We start from the raw sequence: 27,683 nt of genomic DNA, 5'->3' as shown, positions 1-27,683 counted from the left end.
ACCCAGTGCTAAAAGCCCAAAAAGAGATATGATCAGTGACTTGCTGAAGTTGCATTTCAATTACCCACATATTATAATAATAACAGTACATTGTGAAATCATCATTTATAAACACTGCCTGTTGTGGGAGGAAGCTGTTCAATGATTGTTCACTTTGACAGCAAAGAGCGTCACAGTTGAGGCAGTGCCTTGGGGAACACTCTCTTCTTGGCAAAACGTTCAAGAAACAATGCTTTCCATTCTAACTTGGAAGATACAGCTAGTGAGAAAGTTTTTGATAAAAACAGGAAGGTGGTCTCCCTGAAACCTAGATGATAGCAGTCTTTTAATACACCATATCTTCAGGTTGTATCGTAAGCTTTTTCAATGCCAAAAAATACTGAAACCAGGTGTTCTCATTTTAGGAATGTATTTATTATACATGTTTCTAAACAGAGCAAACAGTCCAATGTTGAATGATGTCCACAAAAGCCACATTACATGTTGAAGATAAGATCACTGCTTTCTAAATACCAGAGGAGTCTGGTATTTAGCATTGCTGTTTTCTCCAATACCTTACAAAGACAGCTGGTCAGAGCAATAGGTTGATAATTGTATGTTGTGTTGGATCCTTTTTTTTTTTGGGATAGCAATGACAAATGACTTATGCCAAATTAAATATTTTTTTAAATAATGGTTTCACACACATGTAAAGGAAACTAAAAATTATCAAATACCTTCATATTTTGCTCAATGTAGCATGAACAAGTCATACTGCATGTGCATACTTCTACATGTCTGTCGCAGCTAATCAAGTAGGAGAAAACACTATTAAAGTTACAGGGAAATAGGTAAAGTCATGTAATTAAAAAAAAAATTTTTTAAAAATCACCACAACCATCTTAATTGTACAGACTATATGCCCATCTCTCTCTTTTGGGAAGTAATCACCATTAATTGCTGATTAAAATTTTTAAAATTACATAATTATACTCGTTTCCCCTGGAACTTTAATTGTGTTTCCTCCTACTATTGAGACACAACACATGGAAGTGTACACATGCTGTAATATGGATATTATTATCTCATAATAGATATTATCAGGCCCCACTACCCTGGGATGAGAGAAGGTAAAAGAACTCTTTTTATTCCTTCTTAACAAATGGCTGATTGTATTGCTTTAGTCCATTTGTAGCTGCTGTTTTTCTTGTTGTTTTTTCGATATTAAAAATTCAAGAGGATATAAGCTGTTGAGTTTCTCGCAAAATTTTCTTCCAAAGTGTCTACAATGGCTTTAGGTTCAGCAATAATATATCCATTATGTTAGAAGATAGACAAGTGATGTATTTTATATCTACCCCTTCATTTGCCAGATTTTATCCCATACAATTTTTGTACTGGTTGTTTGATTAATAGATGACGTAAATTAGATCCAAGATTGTTTTTATTGTACAATGAAATAATGATAATTATTCATAGTGTCTACAATACCTAAAGCCATTGTAGACACTTTGGGAGAAAACTTTGCAAGAAACTCAACAGCTTATATCCTCTTGAATTTTTAATATTGAAAAAACAACAAGAAAAACAGCAGCATTACATTTTCTACAAACAGACTAGAGCAATACAATCAGCCATTTGTTAAGAAGGAATAAAAAGAGTTCTTTTACTTTCTCTCATCCCAGGGTAGTGGGGCCTGATAATATCCATTATGAGATGATACAGCATGTGTACACTTCCATGTGTCTCAATAGTAGGAGGAAACACAATTAAAGTTCAAGGGAAAACAAGTATAGTTGTGTAATTTTAAAAAATTTTATCAGCAATTAATGGCAATTACTTCCCAAAATATAATTTCACAAGAATAACGTTCCACTCAGACCTGTCATGGTTTCTATTAGTAGCCCGACTTATAAGTTATCAAGATTTTTTTTTTATCAAGGTCACTCACAGCCTCATCAATTAAAAATTCCACAGAGTTTTATGCAAAAATAAAAGACATTCAACAGTTAGAAACTGACATTGTAATTAGCTTCGACATTGTCTCCCTCTTCAATAATATTCCCCATAAGGAAACGGTAGACTTGTTAACTAAAAAATTTCCATCTGATATTGTTGAAGTATTCAAATTTGTTATTACGTCTGGTTACTTCACTTGGAAAGAAAAAATTTACAAGCAAGAGGAAGGAATAGCAATGGGATCTTGCTTATTACAAAACTTAGCAAACCTGTTTCTAGAATACCTTGAAGAAAAAATTTTTACGTTTAAATCCAAACCAAAAATGTGGCTACGATATGTCGATGATGTCCTTGCTGTCTGGGGTCATTCCGAACAAGAACTACGTCTGTTTCTAGATAAAATAAACCTTCTTCATACTCTCATCAAATTTATGCTACAAAAAGAATCTCCACAGGGTATCCCCTTTTCTGGATTTACACATCCAAAGAAAAGAAGATGGTTCCATCTCTGCTTCTGTTTATCAGACGCTGACATTTTCAGGTCGCTACATTCACAATTCTTCTGCTCATCATCCATCTCAAAAATTTAGCATCATTACATTATTAGTAACCAGAGCGCACAGATTCTGCTCCTCTGAAGAATCTGTAAGCCAAGAATTGGAAATAATCAAAAATACAGCCATACTAAATAGATACAATCTTAAAACAACTCAAAAAATCATCAGTCACTTCCCCACACATCAACCTAGACAAGAACAAGCCCATAGGATTCCCATACCTTATGTTAAAGGCATCTCCAAATGTCTTTATCCATCTTATCAAATCGCAGAAATCTGGCCTCGCACAACACAGAGTTGAAAACCCAAACCATAGGATCCATTGGGAAAAGACCAAACTTCTACATAGATCTTCATATAAACACGAACGTTTATATAAAGAAAGTGCTGAGGTCCTACTTCACAGACCAAATATAAACCATAATGATGTTCTTGCTATTCCTAAAGTATGGGAAATTGTCACACAAAATTGTTTAAAATAATTTTTTTATATATGTTATCTTATTTTAATGTAATCTTTTTTCTCTCCAGATATAATTTAATTTAATTCTATAACACAAATATTGGGATTCCATTGTAATCATGTGTCCTAACTGTATGTCATTTCTAATATTGTTTGAATTAACACTGTACTGACGATGTCCTAAGATACTTAGGATGAAATATTTACTTATTAAAACTTATTACTGTTAATTAAATTAAGGGGATATTAGATCCCACATTGTTTTAAAACAGAATAAGAAACTCAAAGATTGGAATCAGAGCATTTCATGCCGAATATAATACTATATTCAGCATGAAACTCTCCGATTCCAATCTTTGAGTTTCTTATTCGGTTTTAAAACAATGTGGGATCTATATCCCCTTAATTTAATTAATGTTTATATCGCCGAAGTGAAGCCTGTTGGCTCTTTATATTTAAGTAACTTATTACTGTGGTTATTATGTGTATTTGTTTAGTCAAGATTGTTTTTGACTCTGACATTTAATGTAAAGTGCTTTATCAAGAGCATGTTCCAAAGATATGAGATGTGATGTTGAAGGGTGTCTATGAAATATGTCCCATGCTCTGATTTGATCTTTATTGGCTGCTTTGTATTTAGGATTACACAAAGGCTTTGGATAGAGTGGAAATTGAATTGATGTGTTTGGAATTGCAGCTGCCTGGACAATACAATCTATTATAAATATCACTGTTTGATGACAAGAATTATTCTGCTATTTATAGGTTTAAAAAATCTAATGCTGTTTGACCAACTTTTTCAGCATTAAATTTTGCAAGATAGGAAAAAGTATTCCAGTCAACCTTGTCCATATTCCACATGCACATCTACATAGGAGAACAAGGTTTCTGTGAGAACAGTGCAAATCATAGGAAAATAATCACATCCACATGAGCAGTGGAAGAATGGCAGTGGAGCAGATTGTAAGATCTCTCTATTGTAGAAAACAAATGAGTGTGCATATGGAAGAAGAACTCATTATTACCAAGCATGCACTCAACAATATGGCCTTCCATTCATGTTAGCACTAATCCACAGAGTGCCGTGTCTATTAAAGCCACCTATAAATAAGTATGGGCTGAGGAAATTGCAATACAAGGTTATCAAGGTCAATCTCATTTAACTCAGAACTGCCACCAACTGCAATTCCAATACCACTGTTTTCCAAGACTAAATTTATTATACATTCCAAGTATAGATTCAAAAGTACAGCAAAAATATATGAAACCTTGATGCACCCCCTCTTTCCATTTTGAAATGCTTGCTATACTTGCCATTGATTTCTATTAACATTTCTGAGGAATGGTAAAGAGTTTTAATCAGGCTTACTGTTTTATTATCTATTCCATATTGGTTCAGCATTCTCCACAATGCCTCATGCCATACTGAATCAAAAGCTTTCTGTATATCTATAAAATTGTGACAGTGTTTTGATGATGAATCTTTCTACTTGCCATTTGGTTTTAGCTGTTTTAATTTTATTTCTTATTATTTTGTTTAGTTCTTTATATTTTTCTCTGCTATCATCATTAAATAAATTAAATACATTTTTCTCAAATGAGATGTACGCTAAATAAATTATCTATTGGACTCTTGTTTTTACAGAATCCTGCTCTGAAAGTATACCTCTCAATCCTAGAGAGCAAGATTTTTTAGGAAAATTTTGCTGGGACGACTGATAGCTCTGTAATTGCTACATTTTGAATTATTCCCCCTTTTTTTTTTTTTAAGAACAGGAATCAGAAAAGAGGTGCACCGATCATTAAGCCATACATCTTGACAAATTTTGAACAGAGCATCTATGATAGGTTATCCCCCTGCTTTCGATAGTTTGAAAGTTATTCCATCTATGCCTGGTGATTTTCCCATCTTCAAAGAATTAACTGCTGCTGCTTAAAACATGGAAGTCTCCTTGATCCCATGTCATTTGTACCATCTTCAAGGTTTTGATTATTAAGTCTACTATCTTCTGGGTTAGCTGTGTAATCATGCCAACACTGCAAGACTTCATCCTTTCCAGTCAAAAGCCTGCCATTTACATCATCAACTGACCAGTTATTGGTGAAGGATTTTGTTAATACACTTATCATTTGGAAAGCACTTCTAAGCTTGTTTCTTTGTAGTTCCTCTTCAATCTTTCCACATTTATTCAAAGGCCATTTGGTTTTAGCTGTTTTAAATTTTATTTCTTATTATTTTGTTTAGTTCTTTATATTTTTCTCCGTATCAGTATCCTTGTTTATAATGGATTTTAAGGTTCTTCTTTGATAACATAGTTGTAAAATGTCTTCTATAATACAGGGTTTGATTATTCTAAAAGATTTGCCTATTATGGTGTCAACTGCTTTGAAAAATAATTTCTATTTATTTTCAATGCTTCTGAATTCTTCTAGGAAGGCATTCAAGTAAATTAGTAATGTAGGATATATACTGCTCTCTGATATGAGGTGATTTCAACTTCTCAATACTATATCTTTTTCTTTGTTTTTGGTTATCTTTTAATTTTATATTCAAGATGGCAATGATCATGTTGGGGTCACTGACAATATCAGCTCCTGGGAAAGATCTAATCTTAGGAAAGTTAACTGATGCTTTATATGTTGTCCAACAAGTATATAATCAATTAAATTGTGAGCAGATCCATAAGGGAGGTCCATATCCATTTTCTTGATGACTTATGAGGATATAAGGCATTAGTAACTGTTAAATTATTTTGAATGGCAAAATCGATAAGCTTATATATTCTGTCATTGGTTTAACAAAACTAAATGCACCACAACAGGGGAGAAAATTACTTCCAATATCTATAGAGATTTTTGCATTTCAGTCTCCTTGGAGAATGAGATAGTCTGTATTTGGAATTTGTTTCATCACTGAGGTAACTTGTTCATAGAAGTCATTAATAGATTCTTCATCATATAACAATGACGGTACATAGATCTGTATTATTGATATATTTATTAGTTTTCCTTTAAGTCTGAAAAGAATTATTCTGCTATTTATAGATTTAAAATCTATCACAATTATATTAAAAAAAAAACGCTACATAACACTATAATATTAAAAAAATATATTACTAATGTAATAAGTGTTATCAAAATTCTGGTTCACTGAGCAAATGCAAACAATCTCATGTCTAAAGAATGTAGAACACTAAAAATGATCTCTCCTTTAAGAGCCAGAGAATTTGTACAATCAGCAGGATGTCATACGCTCCAAGAGAAGACTGATCTGAAAGTATCCAGATCAGGCTTCTCAGAAAAACATCTCAAATGTAAAAAATGAGTAAGTATTGAGAATGCTGGGGACTAACTGCAGTTTAGAAGCAGCTACTTTACTGACATTATTTTTAATACCAGTAAAGTAGCTGGGAAATAACTTTTTATGTGGACTCCCAACTCTCACAATATTATAAACCTACAGTACATTAGTACCATTCATAGGCTGTGGATTTTTTTTCTGGTTTTATTAATCTCACACACACACACACACACACAGGTATCCCTTGATTAACACGATTAATTAATCCTTTGATGTTACCGCGTAAATCAAAATCGTGTTAACCAGATATAATAATCAGTGGTAAAAATTACAATTCGTCCATGATCGATTACTGTATTAATAATTCCTTTTGTATAGTACTCTTTTAGGAAAGATAAAAAACGAATGCAAAGTAAACGTTTAATAAATACTTGTACCTACATTAGTTAATGCAATTTTTTTTTATCAAAAAAAAGTTATAAAGAGTCATTTTGCTTATTATCGTAAATTCTACGATAACAAGCAAAATGACTCTCTAGACCTCAGCAAACAAGCATTCTTCGATTAACATCTGGATCCATATCCAATAGTTGCTGCTTAAGCGATTCTAAACTGCGAAATATTCCATCCAGTTCTTTGATTGTTATCTCCTTTGGAACCTCATCTTTACATTCCATTTGTTTGTTGTCTTCATATGCACATTGTTGTTCAATATCAAGAAGATCACTGTCACTGAACTCTTTTGAATCCAATAATTCTTTAACATCTTCTGCATCAACACCATCAAAACCAAGGTCTTCATCAATTGCAATGATTTCTTCAACCACAGTGTTCTCAGGATTTTGGAAACCACCTCAGTCATTAGCGCATTTTGCAAAAGGATTTTTCAAACAGCTCACATGCAGGTAGAAGACACTTGCTCCCACTAATCATGAATATTTTCAATTGCATCTTTAATGTTAAAATTTTTCTAAAATTCTTGGAGCGTAATTGCATTTTCTACCATTGTTGTTTCTACTGCCTTTGAGAATGTCTTTTTAAGAAAATATGCTTTGAAAGTTACAATGATGCTCATGTCCATGGGTTGTAGCAATGATGTCATATTTGGTGGAATTTTGGTAAATTTAAAGGTGCATTAATCAAAACTCTTGTTGCATATTTCAAGGGATTGTCGCAATTAATTTTGCCACGTTAATCAAATCTCGCGTTAAGCAAGGGATACCTGTATTTATTTATTTATTTATTTATTTATTTTTTTATAAATAATCCAGAAATATTGCTCTATAAACCAAAAATGAACTTTTAAATCACCTCAAGCCTCCAATAAAAACATCCATGCCCCACAGCCTGTTGGTCAGGAAGTGGATACGGTAACCACTTAGCCTACAAATTTGGTTGTGCAGTTGCTATTTTATGGAACTGTTTCAATTTCAGAAAAATTTAATTTGAACAACTGTCAAGATTGCAAAGTTATTTTTGTAGGTGATAAAGGTAAAACTGAAGATTAATAATTGTCAGAATCAATTAAATGATATAAGCAGTAGAATCTGTAGTATTTTACTTTCTTCTTTATCCTTTACAAACTCTGATCTCCATTTTGATATGATTGTGTTTGTAATGAAATTATAAAGCAACTTTAATTGTAGACCAAAATTTCAAAAAAAAAAATAATAATAAATAATAATAATAACTGTCTAAATTTCATCAAAATTCATTTGATATTAGAGCCTTTTGAGATATCTGCAAAGAAGGAATTCTCCTTTTATTTTAGTCTGATTAAGTTAAATTTCTAAGAGAGCATAAAGTAGCATAAGATCAAATAATTCCAAACTGACTGAAGAATGAGACATGCAAAGGAAGAGGAGGAGGAACAGAAGAGGGAAAACACCAGGTGTTTCTCACTATTTTTCAAGGCTCTAGTTTTTTTTTTTTTTTTTTTTTTTTTACAGAATTTAATCTGCCACAGTGCATTCTGCTGAATATATCTGTCAAATAAAAAGTAACAGATCAATGATGGTCAAATTAGAAACCAAAATTACAACAGGTTGAATTTGGGTTCTGATGATTTTTGTAATAAGAAGAGGTTATTGACATGATGCAAGGGCCCCTTTATAAAGGGTTTTCAACTAAAGGTAAGATGATAGAGGGGTTGCAGGAGTTTCCTTTCCAATTTTTTTTTTTTCCCCATTTAAAAGATATAATATATTGTCCTCACAGCGTTAGCTGCTCTGACCGTAATTCCAAATAATCGGTGACTTGCCATAGCATTTGCCTAAGAATTATTGATATGACTCTTGATTCTAGGCTAATGCCTGTTCTGCAGAAATAAGTGCAAAAGATATGAAACATATTATTTAACCAAAACAGAAAATTGGGATTGCAGACCATGGCTTGGCTACAAGATCACATGATACAGAGAAAATACATGATCCTATTATATCAGTTTCTTGTAATTTGCAAGAATTAATACAATAGAACTTTGTTTAAAGAATTCTATGTGGTCTTTCTGCATCATACAAACTTAAATAAGATTGATTCAATCCACCTGGGGATTTAGAAAGTTATCATCTATACAAAATTAATTAAGGCATTAATTAATTCTGTATAAATCTTTAATAGTTACTATAAATATGGCAGTCTTACTCTAATTATGCTAATTAAAATTACAACTGAAATGTCACATCAGCATAGTAATGATATGTCACTTACGTCACCTTTAGACTCTCACTATCAGCACACTCACAGGTAACTACAGAAATAGCTTGTTATACACTGGTGTCCAAAGACTAAGAACAAACATTTTTTCTGAAGATTACAACTGCAATTTCAGACAAATAAGCTTGTGGCAATTTGTATAAAAGGCGATGTCGAGTAGAAAGTGGGTACACATTCAAATTTTTGAATTGTATGCAAAGGGATCATGTGGTAACACTCTGTAAGATAAAAGGCAAAAGGCTGCAATAAGTGAACTGTGTTTGAAGGAAGCTCATTTCATGAAGGAATAAAGTTGCAAATTTGGATGACTTGAAACGTCTCAAAGACATCTAGATGACCTCACATGGAGAAAAATTACTAGAAAGCTTGAAGGCTGCAGAATTACTGATATTGCCAGAGAGTTTGGAATCTCATAAAGTGTTTTATCCAGGCTATGGGCAGATTTCAGACCAATGGAATGTGTTCCAGACCTTGGACAGAATTTTGGTTATTACAGCAAAACATAATCAAAGTACCACTGTAGGTCAGCTTGCAAGCCAGCTCCATTCAAGCATACGTATGCAGGATATCTCAACAAACTTTGGCAAAACAGCTGTGAAAAGTAGGGCAATACGAGTACAATACCAATTTCTTGAAAGGGATATATATGGCAGTGCATGGGTGAGCTTGTGGGGAGGCATTATGTTAAATGCACGCACTGAACTATAAGGCTGTAAAAAGGGACTATGACTGGTGAACAATACTGCAATAAAGTCCTTCAACGTTATGTTCAATTGTGCTGTGGCAGTGTAGGCAAAAAATCCATTTTTATCAATGACAATGCCATACCACATAGTACACGAGCAGTGTACTATGTGGTGTGGCTTTCAAAACATTGTACGATGCTTAGAACCAAGTGATTCAGATTAGAGACAGATGTTGTTCTTGACATCTGTAATTTATAGGATAAGCAAGTGAAAAAACTTATCACATATATCTCTAATCCAGAGTATAATAATAAGATGTGACACCTTCTGACTATGCGTATATGGAAATATGACTTTTGCATTACTTCAACCTTGGTATCACTTCTGGGTCTAGCTCCCACTGATGAGACCTCAATAAAGATCAAAACTACTCTGGGTTGTGACCCTTCCCATAATGCATCATACTTGTCTGTAAGGATATGTGCTTTACATTATGGAATACAAAGGCAATTAATGTGAAGTCATTAGCCTCTATATACAAGCAGCCCCAGTCCTGAAAATACTTCAGGCAAAAACTTTGTTTTGCTTACACTTGGATAAAGGATGAAACCAAGAATATAATTTCTTGGCCTTATACAATGGAATCGGAACCTCTTTATTTCTGCATGTTAAGGTTCTCTGCATCATTGCCATAATCTCACATGATGATTTCACAACTTGTGAACGTGACTCCTGAACTTCAGATCCTTGTTCATCAACCACTTGAAGGTCACTTATCTCCTCAACTTCCTTCAAAATTTCCCTACCATGTGTATACTTTGCATCCCATAATTTGCCAAATTTCAGAACCTTAAACTTTGCAACATTGAACTGATAATTCAATACTGTTGCCCACTCATACAATCAATTCAAGTCCACTTGTAAGACCACAACATCTGCTTTATTCCTCATCACTCTCTCCCCAAGTTTGTATCATCTGCAATAGTTGAATATCACCAGTGAAACCTGTAACAATATCATTAACCTATAAATTAAATAACAATGGTGCCAAAATAGAACCGTGTGGCACAAATAGTGGCTTTCCTCTTTTAGGATCCTGCACCTCCATCCACAACTCTTGCTGATACCTAACTGAGTCAGTTGCCTATCCAACTTGCTCATCTATCATCCAATCCCATCTACTTCAGTTTACTTACAAGCATATGGTGTGGCGATCAATCAGAAGTCTTTGCGCAAAATCTAAGTATTCCACTATATATTCATGTCCCTTGTCCAATAAATTCGTCACCTTGTTATAGCATAAAAGCAAGTTGGTAAAAGTTTAACAAATCCATGCTGACAAGCACAAAGAATATCACCATTATCACACCACTTATGTATCCTATCTCTCAACAACCACTCCAATATCTATAAATTAAAGATATACTCGGGTATCTTTTTATGCAGATTTGAAGTTATGCAGTGCATACCCACAGATACGAGACCATTCGACACTTCTGCGCATGTCAACAGAAGGAGAATCCATTCTGATAATAGGGTAATCCAGCGTTTCCTAAACTTTTCCTATGATGGAAACACTTCACAAATCCTGAAATTTGCATGGAATACCTGGTTATTTTGTAATGTATTCATTAATAATTGTTAATTTAGCTGATTTTTTATTATTAATTAATAATTGATCATTAATTATTAATTAATTAAATTTGTCCCAATGAAGAAAAAAAAGCACCAAAGAAACTGATTTTCTTTGGAAATGAAAATTGCAATTTTAGATCGCTTAGCAAAAGGAGAGGGATATACAGTGATATACAGTAAACATTTTAATTTAGGCGAATCTACTATAAGAGCAATTAAAAAGAATGAAGTCACAATAAGAAAATCTGTCATTTCTGGCACAAAACTAAGTGCCAAATTATCAAGAGATGCTTTATTAGAAAACACGGAACGAGCGCTTGTAATTTGGATTGAAGAATTAACTCAAAGAAGAATTCCTATAAGTGGTTATTTAATTAAACAAAAAGCTCTTCGGTTTTATGAACAGATGAAGCAATTGGAGCTGTCTACTTCTGCTTCCCAGGCTGCTAAATAATTTTCGGCTAGCAAAGGATGGTAAACCAGGTTTTTAAAAAGGAATGCACTTCATAATGTGAAGATTACAGGTGAGGTTGCAGCAGCAGATGAAGCAGCAGCCAAAAATTTTCAAGAGAAGTTAGCCCAAAATTATTGAAGATGGTGGATATTGTCCCGATCAAGTGTTTAACGCTGACGAAACAGGATTGTTTTGGAAAAAAATGCCTAGTTGAATTACATCGCAGTCTGAGAAAAAAGCAAGCAAAGATTGAGTAATGTGTAGCAATGCATCAGGAGATCGAATGTTGAAACCCCTCCTAGTAAATCGATTTCTAAGACCACGTGCTCTAAAAGGCAAAAATCTAAAGCAGCTGCCGGTACATTGCATGGCTAATACAAAAGCCTGGGTAACAATTGCTGTATTTAATATAATAGATTTAGTTTAATCCTTTATCCCAGTGAGAGCAAACAAAGTTTGCGCCTGAAAATATCTTCAGGACTAAATATAGTGTTGTACTATCTTATCCAGTAAGTAGTGCAACACCAAGGCAACTCGTGGCAAAGGTGGAGCAAGCTACCAGGCACTTCTAACCCAGTATCTCCCATAATGCAAAACACATTTCCTATGTGGATATGTATACTGTTATGCATTAAAGGGATTGGCCATCTACCCAGACTAGTTTCGACCTTTATTGAGGTCTCTTCAGTGGGAGCCAGGCCCAGAGCTGGAGATACCAGGCAGAAGCAGTAGCAAGTCATCTGTGCCTATGGGAGTTGCCAAAAGGTTTATCACCTTTTTTAAAAATTACTCTGGATTTAGAGAAAGATGTTGAAAATTTATTTATCACTAGGTTAGACTATAATAGATTTAGTTTAATCCTTTATCCCAGTGAGAGCAAACAAAGTTTGCGCCTGAAAATATCTTCAGGACTAAATATAGTGTTGTACTATCTTATCCAGTAAGTAGTGCAACACCAGTCCTGAAGATATTTTCAGGCGCAAACTTTGTTTGCTCTCACTGGGATAAAGGATTAAACTAAATCTATTATAGTCTAACCTAGTGATAAATAAATTTTCAACATCTTTCTCTAAATCCAGAGTAATTTTTAAAAAAGGTGATAAACCTTTTGGCAACTCCCATAGGCACAGATGACTTGCTACTGCTTCTGCCTGGTATCTCCAGCTCTGGGCCTGGCTCCCACTGAAGAGACCTCAATAAAGGTCGAAACTAGTCTGGGTAGATGGCCAATCCCTTTAATGCATAACAGTATACATATCCACATAGGAAATGTGTTTTGCATTATGGGAGATACTGGGTTAGAAGTGCCTGGTAGCTTGCTCCACCTTTGCCACGAGTTGCCTTGGTGTTGCACTACTTACTGGATAAGATAGTACAACACTATATTTAGTCCTGAAGATATTTTCAGGCGCAAACTTTGTTTGCTCTCACTGGGATAAAGGATTAAACTAAATCTATTATAGTCTAACCTAGTGATAAATAAATTTTCAACATCTTTCTCTAAATCCAGAGTAATTTTTAAAAAAGGTGATAAACCTTTTGGCAACTCCCATAGGCACAGATGACTTGCTACTGCTTCTGCCTGGTATCTCCAGCTCTGGGCCTGGCTCCCACTGAAGAGACCTCAATAAAGGTCGAAACTAGTCTGGGTAGATGACCAATCCCTTTAATGCATAACAGTATACATATCCACATAGGAAATGTGTTTTGCATTATGGGAGATACTGGGTTAGAAGTGCCTGGTAGCTTGCTCCACCTTTGCCACGAGTTGCCTTGGTGTTGCACTACTTACTGGATAAGATAGTACAACACTATATTTAGTCCTGAAGATATTTTCAGGCGCAAACTTTGTTTGCTCTCACTGGGATAAAGGATTAAACTAAATCTATTATAGTCTAACCTAGTGATAAATAAATTTTCAACATGCTGTATTTAATGAATGGTTCAACAATTGCTTTGTACCAGAAGTGGAAACATACATGAAGCAAAAAGCTCTTGACTTTAAAGTTTTATTAATTGTTGACAATGCACCAAGTCATCTGCATTTAGAACATCCAAATGTGCAGGTAGTGTTTTTTCCACCCAATACAACAAGTATTATTCAGCCATTATCACAAATGTTGCCGATCAAGGCATAATTGCTACTTTTAAAAAATATTATGTTAGGCACACTTTTCAATTTATATTGAATAAATTAAAAATGAATCATTAACAGTAACTGGCGTTTGGAAAAAAATAAAATTTCTATTTTGGACTGCTTAAATCATGTTGCATCTGCTATCGCTGAAATAAGATCCCAAATTTTAAATGCTTGCTGGAAAGCAGCTTGACTTGAATGTATTGCAACCATGCAAATATCTACATTATCAGATGAAATCATTACATTGGCACATGAAATTGGTAGAGAAGGTTTTGATACATTTAGCCAGAATGATGTAGACGAATTGCTTGTGAATAATGCCTTAAGTGACGATGATATTATTGGATATCGATTAACTTTAGATGTCCAGAAAACGATAGTGAAGCGGAAGAAAAACTTGTCCTCTCACTGCAAATATAATTCGAGAAGGTCTTGAACTTTGCAATAAATTGGAAAATCATTTTCCTGTTAATGGCACAAATTCTGAACGAGCCTTTAAATTCCAACGTGAGCTGAAGAACTATGTCTGGATATCGCAAGCTGTATAAAAAATTGGTGAAATCGTCATTGTAAAGTTTAATCACTGATTATTACATTGTCAGAAGAAAAAAATCAGCACAGAACTAGGGTGAAGCTAATTCTGTTTGTGAAGAACCATTGCCTTTACCATACAGATCTGATGTGCTGACCATCTCTTCTAGTGATGAAAGTAATTTTGCACCAGTTCGCAAATGTTGCCGAATATTGTCTAATAGTGATTATAATTCTGATGACAAAATGTTAATAAAAATGTTACTTTTCAATAAATTAAATGAATAAAGCTTTAAAACAAACTTAGGCATTCTTATTTTCCTGAATTTTCATAAACTTTTTTTATGCGATTTTAGGTTTATTTTAATTCATTGCTTCGGTTTTATGTGGTTTTTAGAAAATTATGGAACATATCCCTGATTTTTCAACATAAGTTAGGTCTTTTTTGTCCGATTTTTTATATGCGGTTTTTATGTGGAATGTATCTACTGCATAAAAAGAGACCCGACTGTACCAAGAATTATATTCTTGGTTTCATCCTTTATCCAACTGCAAGCAAACAAAGTTTGCACTTGAAGAACTTCACAACTGGACTACTTGTGTATAGATGCTGATGACTTCAAATCAATTACCTTAGTATCTCATATTGCAATGCACATATCCTTATGGACATGTCTAATGCTATGCATTATGGGAAGGGCCACTACCCCTACCAGTTTTGATCTCATCAGTGGGAGCCAGACCCAGAAGTGACACCAAGGTTGAAGTAATGCAAAAGTCATTTCCAATTACTAAGGCAGCTGATGTGAAGTTATTAGCCTCTATATACAAGTAGCCTAGTCATGAAGTGACTTCATGCCAGATCTCCTGTCCTCGCTCATCCTACACTTGGAAAACCTTTCTATCTTGCAGCAGATGCCTCAAATGACACCATTGTAGCTGTACTAGAACAAAAGAAGGAAGAAGAAATTAGACCCATTGCATTCTTGAGTAGAAAACTATCTGCATCAGAAAAAAATTACTCAGTTATTGAAAAAGAAACACTAGCTACTGTGCATGCCTTAAGGAAATTCAGATATATGTTACTAGGACAAGAATTTTTTTTAAGATCTGACCATAAACCCCTAACTTTCTTATCCACAATGAAGGATAAAAACCAAAGGATTATTCAAGCCCTTAGAATTACAAGAATTCCAAATACTATATATGCTATATTCCTGGAAAACTTAATGTAATTGCTGACTACCTATCCAGGGCCTCAGATAATAAAGTAGATGAAAGTACCAGTGCAAAGAAAAAGGTAATGAACTTGATAGCCAAAGCAAACGAGGGAGAAGAAAACAAAGGGAAAACCCACACACCTTCAGAATTGGAGCAAATTCTCCATTATAGATGCACAAAAACAAGACCCAACATGGGAGGGAAAGATATATCAATGCATCAAGAAAGGGGGGTAGAGAGAGAATCTTGGAGGAACACTCCTTCTGCATTCTTTATTCTTGGATGATGATGGCCTCCTGTTAGCAAAACAAGATATCACCGGAAATTGGAAGGACAAAATAGTAGTTCCTGCTGTCATGATTCCTTGGGTATTGTATACCTTTCATGATGCTGATCTAGCAGGACACCAAGGTTTCTTTCGGACATGGGAGAGAATAAGAAACAGATATGTGTGGAAGGGAACGAGACGAGACGTTGAGAGTTATGTGTCTTCATGCCATCTATGTCAAAGAAAATCAAGTTACAGAGGAAAGGCCCCTCTTCAACCTTTCCCTATCCCTAGTCGCCCTTTTCAAGCTATAGCCATGGATATCATAGGTCCGATCCCTATTAGTTCTAAAGGAAACAAGTATATACTTGTGATAGATATGTTTTCTAGGTTTCCAGAAGCCACAGCTATGAAGGATCAAACTGCACAAACAGTGGCTAACAAATTATTTAAGATGATCATTTCAAGATATGGAACCCCCCCCCCCCCAAAAAAAAAACACTCCTCACTGATCAAGGCTCAAACTTTACAGCTGAAGTCATGCTTCAGTTGTGTAAATTATTGAAGATAAGAAAGCTTTTCACTACTCCCTATCACCCCCAGGGAAACGGAATGTGTGAGAGGATGAATCATACCCTGAAACAAACCTTATCCAAACTTGCTGATAATCATTTGTCTAATTGGGATAATTTCCTTTCACACACCCTTTTTGCCTGTAGGACAGCCCTGCATGCTGCTATAAAAGAAGCCCCCGCTGTGGTTTTATATGGTTTTGAACCACTGTTTCCCAGTGATTTCAAAGACTCACATGCAAACTCTGGATTTCCAGACATTGATGAGTACCTTAACAATATGATCACTGAAAACAAAGTTGCACATGACCTAGTAGCAGAAGCCCGTCAAAACAGCTCACAAAGGGCCAGAGCCTATGCAAATAAATTGAGAATTTACAAAGAATTAAAACCTGGAAACTTAGTACTTTTACGACAACAGCCTAGTAACAAGAGAACAGGGAAAGTTCGGAAAATGTGCTATGGGACCTTATGAAATTGTTGAATAGACATCTCCTGTGAACTTTCGGATAAGAGAATTAACGGGATTAAAAAAAACTCTTAATCGTCCACTTGGACCGATTAAAATTGTTCAAGAAGAGACCTGAGTCTGCAATTAGTCTGCCTAAGGGATTCACTAGAGGCAATATAGGAAAAAAGAAAGAATTACCATGGAAAAAGTAATTATAGAAAGAACACAAATAATACAAAACAACCAAAGCACAATAATATCAATGGAGAACGTGAATTCATTTCTGAAGAGACAGTCCCATACTACAGGCATAGAAGACATGCTGACTCTGATAATAAGAATTCTAATGAAAAAGTGAACAAGAATAAATGCACAAGTCATAATAAGGAACCAAGTTTTATCCAAACTAGATATGATCTGAGACCAAGAGAAAAAAAAAAAAACAAAAGTCTGAATCCTCCCAGAGATTTATGTGAATAGAAACATTTTTCATTAAAGAAAAATTTTTCAGAGAAAGAGTGAGCCTTTGTTAAATTGTGAATGAAGATATTTATAAGTAATAATACTTCATTCATAATTAACATCATCTACTACGTCATAAGCAGGACTTATTTAAATTTATTCTGTTAGTTTCTTGCTTATAAAATATTATTCATGTAATTCCTTTTAAGTTTTGTTAGTTAATTTTATTTATGTGATTTTAAAACATATTATAGATATGAAAAGGCTCTGTATTAAAGTGTCAATTATTTTATTTACTTTATTCCTTTGATCATAATATAAGAAATTGTAATATATGTAATTTTAATACATCCAGAAGATTCCTTGTGATATCATTTGATTGGTTATTGTGAGAAACCATGCAAATTTCTCCTAGTGCGTGTTGGAGCGTGAACTACTATATACCAAGGGAAAAGCAAGTTTTCCGGTGAGAACCAGTTTTTGGCGGGAAAAAGGAAGGAGTAGATATGAAAAACAAAAGTAAAAAGCGAATCGAATAGAAAAGTATAGAGAACGGTAGCTGGAGACTGGAAGGGAATTTTGACGTGCCGAAAACGAAATTTAAAGGACAGGGAATCGCTTGGTATTTTAACTTACCTTTTTCTGAGTTGGAGCTATACCAAAACTTCCTAACACCTAGCAGTGGAATAGTGCAGGAAATAGGATAATACGTATAAGAAAAAGAAGAAATAGGTAGATAATTTAAACCAAGTGCATAAAAGTTATATTCTTCAGAGTCTATAAATCAGTCGCAGAAGTGGAAGATTCTTTTAAGTCTGTGTTATTACGAAGTAAAAGTCAGCAAGGACTTTAAAAATGTTGTTCGATCTCCCTATGATGTGATGAAGCTATAACCTGGTAAGATTACCTTTGCTATACTTAGTGAGAAGTAACGAAAATTAATTCCGCTGATAGTATATTGTTCCTAGTTGCCGTATTCAGCGGGTCAAGATTTAATGTGTGATGTGCTAAGACTTTTCCCTCTTCAAGTGATAAATGCTATATTATTGAATTAGGTGTTCATTGACTGAACAACAATACTGAGAAGCCCATTTGTTGTAATTTAGGAATCTCGAACTTACAAGAACTAAAACTGATTGACTGATTAGAGAAGTACAAATGAATGTCTGATGGTTCACGAGATGTATTTATTCTGAATATCTTGAACTGATTTGATATTTAAATGTTTTGAAATATATAACCTTGATCAGAGTAAAGTTATGATAGAAGTCCTTTGTAACAAGAAGGGCAAGATCTGTTAAATATAATCTTTAATTATAAAGTTTGAGCTCAGCTGAGTGGTATACTAGAATCTTAATGAAAGTTTTGTATTTGTTTAATTGTAATGTCCCTGTTGGAATGCTGTGTTATGATGTAATTTATGACACTGCATTAAATAATTTTGTTTGAATTGAATCTTGTATTTGCCTGATTGTTTCATTGCACAGCGCATTAAAATAATACGAATCTCAGCAGGAACCCTATGTAATAAATATAAAAACCTCAGCCTAAAATCAGCTTATGATTACCTAGTACAGTTGAAGGTTGATTTATCTAAGTTGCTCTTGCAATTCAGAATATAGAGTGGCAGAGTATAATATAAATTTTCTTCATATTCGATTGATATATCAGCCTACAACTAGTTAAATACTAAAGAGAGAAAATTGTAAGACGATAAAACGTGATCAAGAAGAGTTACAATCCAACAAGTAGCCTAGTCGTGAAGTGACTTCATGCGCAAACTTTGTATGCTTACACTTGGATAAAGAATGAAACCAAGATTATAATTTCTTGGCATCTTTAATTTATAGTATAACCAAGTGAAAAAACTTTCCACATTTATCTCTAATCCAGAGTATTTTAGTAATAAGATGTGAAACCTTTTAATTACATGTATATGGAAATATGACTTCTACATTACTTCAACCTTGGTATCACTTCTGTGTCTGGCTCCCACTGATGAGACCTCAATAAAGGTCAAAACCAGTCTGGGTAGTGGCCTTTTCCAAAATGCATAGCATTAGACAATCTGTAAGGATATGTGCACTGCATTATGAGATACTAAGGCAACTGATGTGAAGACATAAGCCTCTATATACAGGTAGCCCAGTTGTGAAGTTACTTCGTGTGCAAACTATGAAAAAAGAAGAGAACATGAAACAATGTAGTAGTCCTGCCACAATCATTTACAGTCATTAGATAGACATAACTGGTACTAATGGACATGGGTATGCTATTAGCTCACAGAGACTAAGGAAAGAAATCTTCTCTTCCTCTCCCAGTTAATAAGGTAATTCATGTCAAACTCAGGATGAAATTATGTCCTGTAAAAAAATGAAAAATATGCAGTCCTAATATGAATTAATATCTGTTCTTTAAATAATATTAAAAATTATGGTAATTAAAAAGTAAGGTAAATGCATTTCAGACTATGTTAACAGATGATAATATTAGAAATTACTGACTACTAACAACTAGTTTCTAATTGTTCACCAATTTATTTCTTTAATCTGATGCTGATTATTACTATAAACATTCTTAATATATAATTATTCTTCACAAAATTATTTCAAAAGTGTAAATGACTTCTTTTTCTTTCACTACCAGATATTCCAGGAACATACATACCAGAAAGCAGACAGATTGCATGACTGCTTGCGTAGAGTTTTATTCTTTATAAGATCAAATGGCCCAAGAAACTGTCTCTGGAATGTATTTCTAATAAGTGGAATCTGAGAATGGAAAAGAAACCAATGTATCACTTTAAAAGTAATGGGGCATCTTTTTTTTTTTTAAGATAATTTTGACATTTCAAACCAATCAGGCCAAAATTAAACTCCCCCCTATTCAGAGACTCAGGCAGCTCAATCTAACAAACAGATGTCACTAAATTTGGTAGGAAGACAATACACAAACACATTCCTTTTGAGTTGTGTTCAACATACACCTCACTTTACCTTATCACACATTACTTGAAATGTTCTAAACATGAAAAACACCCGATGCAATGCATCGGGTGTTTTTCATGAGTTTAGAACTTAGCAGTTATATCAAAGATTCAGAAGTTTAAAGAAACAGAATCTTTGAAAGTTTGACCTGGCACAGGGCAGAAACCAGTGCCACCACAAGTAATTGAAGAAGTTGCCACTGCGACTGTCGACAGATCACACGAAAATGTTTCTGGCAGTAGCAGTGCCTGTGGAGTAGCGCAACAATTAGATATACTTTATTCCATGGTATGGAAAGTCTAGTGCAAAAATATTACATTTTATTCATACAAGATTAGCTGCATGATGACGACTATGATAAGCAACTGACATTTCTGATTAGACTGCAAGTCAACAATGCTTAGCCATGGAAAATTGTGTGGGAAGATGAGGCATGTTTTTATCTTAACGGGACTGTAACACCCAAAATTGTTGAATTTGGACTTCAGAATCATCCCATGCACTCCAGGAACTCCCATTACTTCACCAAAAATTACTGTTTGGTGTGGCTTTACAGCAGATTTTATTATAAGGCCATTCTTTTTTGAGGACATCACTCCGACAGGACAAGTAACTTATTACATTGCTGCACAGAAATATCACAATATGCTGATATTTTAAATCAATCTGCAATTTCAGCAATGATGATGTCTGGACAAGACCATTTTTATGCAAGAGGGAGCATCTCTCCACATTGAATGACCAGTAGAGTAGCTTCTACAGCATCACTTCACAGAAGAAAAAGTGATTAGTTGTTTCTTTCTAGCTGCATGCCACCTCACTCTCTGGTATTAATCAATGAGATTTTTGGTTGTGGGGTTACATGAAGGGCAACATCTATCATGGCAGTGGCTCAAACTTGGCAGCCATAAAGGACAATGCATCACAGACTGTGATGAACATTTCTTAAGATATGTTACATTCTTCAGTTGATAATGTTTTGTACAGGATGCAATTTCTGGTTCACAAGAACAGTGGCCACATTGAACGAGGTCCTCTTTCACACAGGTGAACTCTATGTGCTTCAGTTGTGCAACAGTTTTGTGACAAAACTTGCATTCCAGTAACTGTAATACTATAATTATCGTGTTATCATAAGTACAACATATAAAGGTAATCTGTCATTTCAGTTTAGTCTTTGTTGTTCATTTGTCTGTCCATTTTAATGCTTTTTTTTTTTTTACATTGTACAATGACATATTCCCCATATTGGCAACTTTTCAAACTAAAAAAAATTTTTTGTGGAATTCTTCTTCCCATGTCTTGATTAATTTCCTTACCAAATATGGTGATATTGGAGTTGTTAGATCAAGTTACATAGGGCTCTGAATAGCGGAAGTTTAATAATGGTCACCCTGCATATTGTTTGATCATCTTTATTTCTATAATGATTTGCACACTTCAGTTTGAAACCTTATGAGAAATGCCACATTTGTAGTCTGAATTAACTGTTAATGTTTTTTTTTTTACTAATCCAAACTGCATTTGTAATTAGGATCAGTAATTTAAAAATAATATGAACAATTCTAATCAAATGAAAATATATTCAGATCTATTCATCCAATTCACAAGTGAATTTTGGAAAGTTTTAGAGGGTATCCACATCTGCAGTATGTGTGTGTTAATTTGGAATATGGCATGGAGTATATCAAGAGATGTACAGGAATCTGCAAGGATCATTAATTCATGATTGAGATAAAAAGAGTGAGAAAAAATGACAATGTGAATATCGAGAATATTATACATAACCAAGGTTGTTACATAGCGACTTTAGTTATGGATAGCTTTTCTGATCCTATGACCAGGTCCAATACTCTCACATTCCTACTCTCCTCCATCACATGCTGCCTAAAGTAATTATTACTCAGTAGGTGTATAAATTCCATTTCCTTCCTGCCGTGTGATGTTTTTTCCAGTCTTCCTTCCAATCAATATCTCCATAGATGAAGTCCCCCATAATAATCACACAACCTGTACTCATTGTACTAATTTGCCAATGCATATTTTCAAGAGATCACCTGTGGAATCCCCTGGCCTATAGCAACAATCAACTGTATATTTCGTCTTACTGGCCAATCACACCAGAATGCTTCAAATGACCAGCCACCCTCCCACCTATTCCCTATTCTATCAGCAAAGTCTCACTAATGCCTATAATTTATGGCAAGTTGGCACTAACCAATGACAGAAACTGCAGCATCCCTTTAGGTCCCCCACTAGGGTGGCCAGACGTACCCCATTTTGGGGTATAACAGTTTTGTTTGAAAAATCACCTACACATTAAAGGAAACATTAAAATGTTTCCTTTAATGTGTAGATATTTTTCTAAATCTAGTGGAGGGGTTCAAACAAAACTTTTGAGTTTCTTTAACAGCCAGTCAGAAACTTCAAAGGATATTTCACTTTGCTTACTTCAAAAGTTGAAGAAGCTGAATTTAAATCCTGAGAACATTGTTAGTTTTTGTAGTGATAATGCTAATATAAATTTTGGTATTAATCAGAATTAAAGAAATTTAATAAGGATTTAACAGATATGGGGATATAGAAGTTGATATAGAATGTGTAATTTTAAAAACATATGAGTTTAGTTCACATAGTAAAGGTTAGAAAATTTAAAAGAACATTATGAATTTTGCGACCCAGAATATTCAGATCTAATGCATCATGTTCCTACAAGATGCTTGTCACGCCTTCCAGCAGTAGATAGGCTACACAAAAATTTTGAGCCAGCGAAAAACTATTTTCTATCTTTGGAAAGATGTCCACCCATTTTACAAGATTTTTTTTCGAATGAATTAGCTGAAGTCTACCTTTCTTTCTTTTCAAATGCAGCAACCTGTGTCCAAAACATAATTTGTATTCTAGAGCAGGATGGTCCAATTATAATAGAGCTATTTAACTTAATGGCCAATCTAAGAAACTCTCTACTTTCTAAATTAAATGATCATTTTTATGGATTCGTTGCTATACAAAAATTGAAATCTTGTCGCAAACCAGTAGAGATAAATTTGTTTAAGAAAAGGGCAGATGATTTTCTGAAAACTTTAATTCAGTATATTGAAAAAAGATTTAGTTTTGAAAATAATAAGTATGAGTATCTTAATATATTCAAATTACATGAAGTGGCACATTTTGATCTTTTCTTAAAAGTTATAGCTTTATTTAAAATTTCCAATATTAATATTGATTTGCTATATGAAGAATACGTCCTGTTAAAATCGTTCCATAAAAATATTTACACAAAAGAACTCAAAAATATCACAGACATTTGGATAAAATTTTTAAATGCATACGATGTAACTAATATTGAAAAAATTATTAATTTTATTTTTGCTTTGCCTCACTCAAATGCAGTGGGTGAGCGAGTATTTAGTTTAATGTTCAACTCTTGGAAAAAGGATAGAAACAGATTAAGCCTAAAAACTGTTGAGGGAGAATTACTGGTGAAAACCAATTACAATATGTCATGGAAAGAATTTTATGCAGTTGTATTAAAAAAATGAAAAATTGCTAAAAGAAATTAGCTTGAATAAAAAATATTGTTAGGTAAATACTTCTCTTTTGATAAAATAAACCAGGTTTACTGAATTTATATTGTAAATGATTATGCAAAGCATATCATGAGAATATTTCTAAAAGTTTACATTAGTGTTCATAACTGCTAAAATAAAATATTTAAATTTTGTTTAAAGACTTGCTATGAATTTGACTAATTGTACCAAAATTTGATCAACTGTGTTTCATGCATCTGTATATTGTGAAAATCTACAAATATAGAAATAAAATAATCTTATTATAATTATTCGTTCTTTATGTTTGATAGTGCAATTATCCCCAAGGCCAATAACGAATACCCCAAAACCTAATCATGAATACTCCAAATCCTTACAATGAATACCCCAAAATCAAATTTTTAATCTGGTCACCCTATATCCCACCCACCTTTACTTCATGAAATGGCTACCCGATTCAATATGTTTGCTCGAGAAACTAAATTCCATCCTTGGTTATTCTCACACTCCCTTGCCTCATGGACGCCTTCACACAAAAAGAGAATTATATATTATTATTATTCGTGACATCTCCAAGGAGTCCAAAGACTCATTGCGGGAGGATACCTATTGTACAACTCGTCTCCACCAACTACACCGAACCTCTATTACCAATCATCTACATCAATGCCATCCACTGCCCGCCACCACAACTAGTATTTTTTTGTCTGTAAATTGCATGTTCTGAAGGGCCAATGTGTCTGTATGTGGGATGAAAAACCCGAGCTTCGGGGAGAAAAAACCCTACTACCTCCGTATGAGATCGACTAACTCACCTTAAAAAGAGAAGAAAGCATAACATGTGGAAAATGAATTTAAGTAGCTCAGGGACCTATTTAATAACATCCGACAAAACAGGAAACAGAAGGAGCATGAGTGGAATTGAACTTGATGACAGCATCTCAGAATGTGATAGTATATAAAGTACCCTAATTAACTACAGTAAGTAAGAGTGATCACACAGTTGACATGGAAGGCAACTAAAATGGTGTTGGTTTACTGTTGCAAAAACAGCAAAGGTCATACTACACCATAGCAAAGGTTACAGCAGTACACAAGGTCAAAGGTTACAGCAGTACACAAGGTCAAAGGTTACAGTAATACATAAATAGTAAAAGGCAAAGTAGTAAATAATATGTATGGTGGGGACAGAAAGTTCTGATAAACACCTAGAACAAAAATTAATTAATTTTATGTCTTCTTATATATCCTAAAAGAAAAAGAACAAATTATTACAATTTGATGAAATAAGAGAGTTAAAGGGTTTTAAGATATGTTCTTTCTTGTGATTATATCAGTTGCTTTAATGTCATTTTTGTTGTAGGTGTTATCAGAACTTTCCAGGTCCCCTTGTATATACAAAAATTAAGTTAAGCAATGCAGAAGGTCAAAGGTTACACAGCAGTACATAAATAGTCATAGATAAATTAGTAACTAATATGTATGTAAGTTAAATAATGCAGTCTAATAACATCTGCCTGAGTGTATATGGATTGGCTAAATAGGTAAAACTTTCATTCCTCTTATGTAAAGTGCTGGCAATCCATCAGAATATGACAAATAGTAAGATGTGTACTGCATTTTTCACACACCAGTGGTTCATCAGCCCTCAGTAAATAAGAATGTGTAAGCCTATACAGAGCCTAGCAAGAACAACTTTATCTCTTCTCTTTCTACATTGACTAGAATGCCAATTCCTAATTTCAGGCTTAATGTCATGTTTTTGTTTGTCGATTTTTCCTGCCATTGGGCAATTAATTCTGATCTTATAAAGTGTCTGTAGTCTGTATATGGTACTGTTAAACAGTACGTTGAAAAAGTATGAGCTGATCTAGCAGCTGCATCTGCAGTCTCATTTCCCTTAATTCTAATGTGGCCGGCTGGAATCCAACATAATCAAACATCAACATTATATACAACATTATATAGGGTTTTTGTTTTGTACAACAGGTGTAACACCTCACACAACACTGGTTGTGGGTTAGACATAGGAGAGGAGATAGCCTGTAAAGAACTCAATGAGTCCGTATAAATTACACTCTTTTGATAGTAGTTTTCTTTTATAGGTACAAATGCAAGCTGAATGGCATGCAACTCTGCAGTATAATTACTGCAATCAAGTGGGATCTAGTTGGAGATAGGTCAGGAAATGTCAGGTTAATGTCAGGAAACACAGCAGCACAGGTGTCAGTTCTTAAACCATCAATATAGATGGGCAAAAATCAGAGTGCTTTACTCTGTGTGCATTAAACAATTGCAGGTAGATAGATGGAGTATGAGACTTCTACAGTTGATAAAGTGAGAGGTTCAGGATGAAGTGCAAACCAGCCATGGAGGGATGCTATTGTGTTTGCAATATTGTCAACATTTGTGCCAAAAGCTTGCATAGTCTCTTTATGTGATAGTTAAAATATGTTCATTTGATAGTATAAAAATACTATCAAATGAACATATGATAGTCTGACGTGTGTGATATTGAGCTTCCTAATGCAGAGAAAAGTGACTAGTCCATGTAGAACTAGTCACTTTTCTCTGCATTGGGAAGTACACAAGGTTAAAGGTTACAGCAATAAATAAATCAATAGCCAAAGTTAAATTAGTAAATAATATGTATGTACAAAGCATAGCTTTGGCTAGAGTGTCCATCCAAGTGATAGAGCCAGTTCATTTGCTTCAACATAAAGACTTTGAGTGGGCAATGTGCAAAATGCACCAGTAGCTATTGCATACCATGATGAATGGAACTGAAACATTGCAGATTATTCTGCCTTGCAGAACCATAGCCTTGAGAACTATAATCCAGTTTTGAATGTTTTGCTATAGCCATTAAGATTATAATGGCTATAGCAAAAATACTATCAATAAAGTTCTTCATAAAAACTTCATCAAAAAATACATATAATATAGATTACAGTAAAACCATAGTTATCCCATACTTTAAAGGGTTATAAGAAAAAATAAACAAAATTCTACACCATTATAATCTTAATGTCACTTTTAAACTACCTATAAAATTAAAAAACATTCAACTCCTCTAAGGATCCTCTCCCCCCCATTGGCTCACCCTGGAGTTATCGCATCTATTGCATCTGTAACTTACTTTATATAGGTGAAACTGGACATACAATCCCTATCCATAAAAAAGAACACAAATGACATTAAATTTAACAATTTTGGTGATGTAGGCCTCTCAGATCATGCTCTTAACACCCTATGCCAAATTGACTGGAAAAGTATATATTCTTTACATCATATAAAGTATTGGAGAGAAGATCTTTGCATTCTAAATTCTAGAATCTGGCATTAACCATTTTCTCTCATATCTTACAACGACAACTAGTCATAGCAATAGCTCGATAATTATTTGCTTCTGTTGGATCTTTCCTGCTTTTGGGATAGCAATGACAACTGACTTATGCCAAGAATTCGGAAACTCTTCTGCAGCCAAGTATTCTGTTCTATATTAAGAGAAGCAGATTCATAGATGATGATAGATGTTTTATCATTTCATAATGAAAGTCATCAGTCCCTATTGTACTAGGGTGCGACAGTAAAAGAGCTCTTTTTAGTTCCTTCTTAACAAATGGCTGACTGTAAGACTCAAGCATATTGGTAGAAAAATTCAGCCTTTGTTTCTATTGCTGCTCTTTCAATATTAAAAATTCAGGAGGATATGAAGCTGTTGCTGAGATTCTGGCAAAGTTTTCTCCTG

General features: G+C 34.1%; 1 protein-coding gene across 2 annotated transcripts in view; it reads right to left on the bottom strand.

Annotated features, from left to right (window-relative positions):
* LOC150107347 (organic cation transporter protein-like) overlaps positions 1–27,683 on the bottom strand; it is a 287,152-nt gene that overhangs the window by 107,418 nt on the left and 152,051 nt on the right. For both annotated transcript variants that reach the window (XM_090391214.1, XM_090391215.1), the window contains exon 7: positions 20,062–20,165. In XM_090391214.1, the coding sequence (XP_090247340.1) occupies positions 20,062–20,165 (104 nt within the window). The remainder of the gene's footprint in view (positions 1–20,061; positions 20,166–27,683) is intronic.

Source organism: Typopeltis vanoorti, chromosome 4, assembly GCF_054136105.1.
Source record: "Typopeltis vanoorti isolate ZY-2024b chromosome 4, IOZ_Tvanoo_1.0, whole genome shotgun sequence".
In the NCBI taxonomy this organism is placed as follows: domain Eukaryota; kingdom Metazoa; phylum Arthropoda; class Arachnida; order Uropygi; family Thelyphonidae; genus Typopeltis; species Typopeltis vanoorti.
This window is presented reverse-complemented; position numbering and strand designations above follow the sequence as displayed.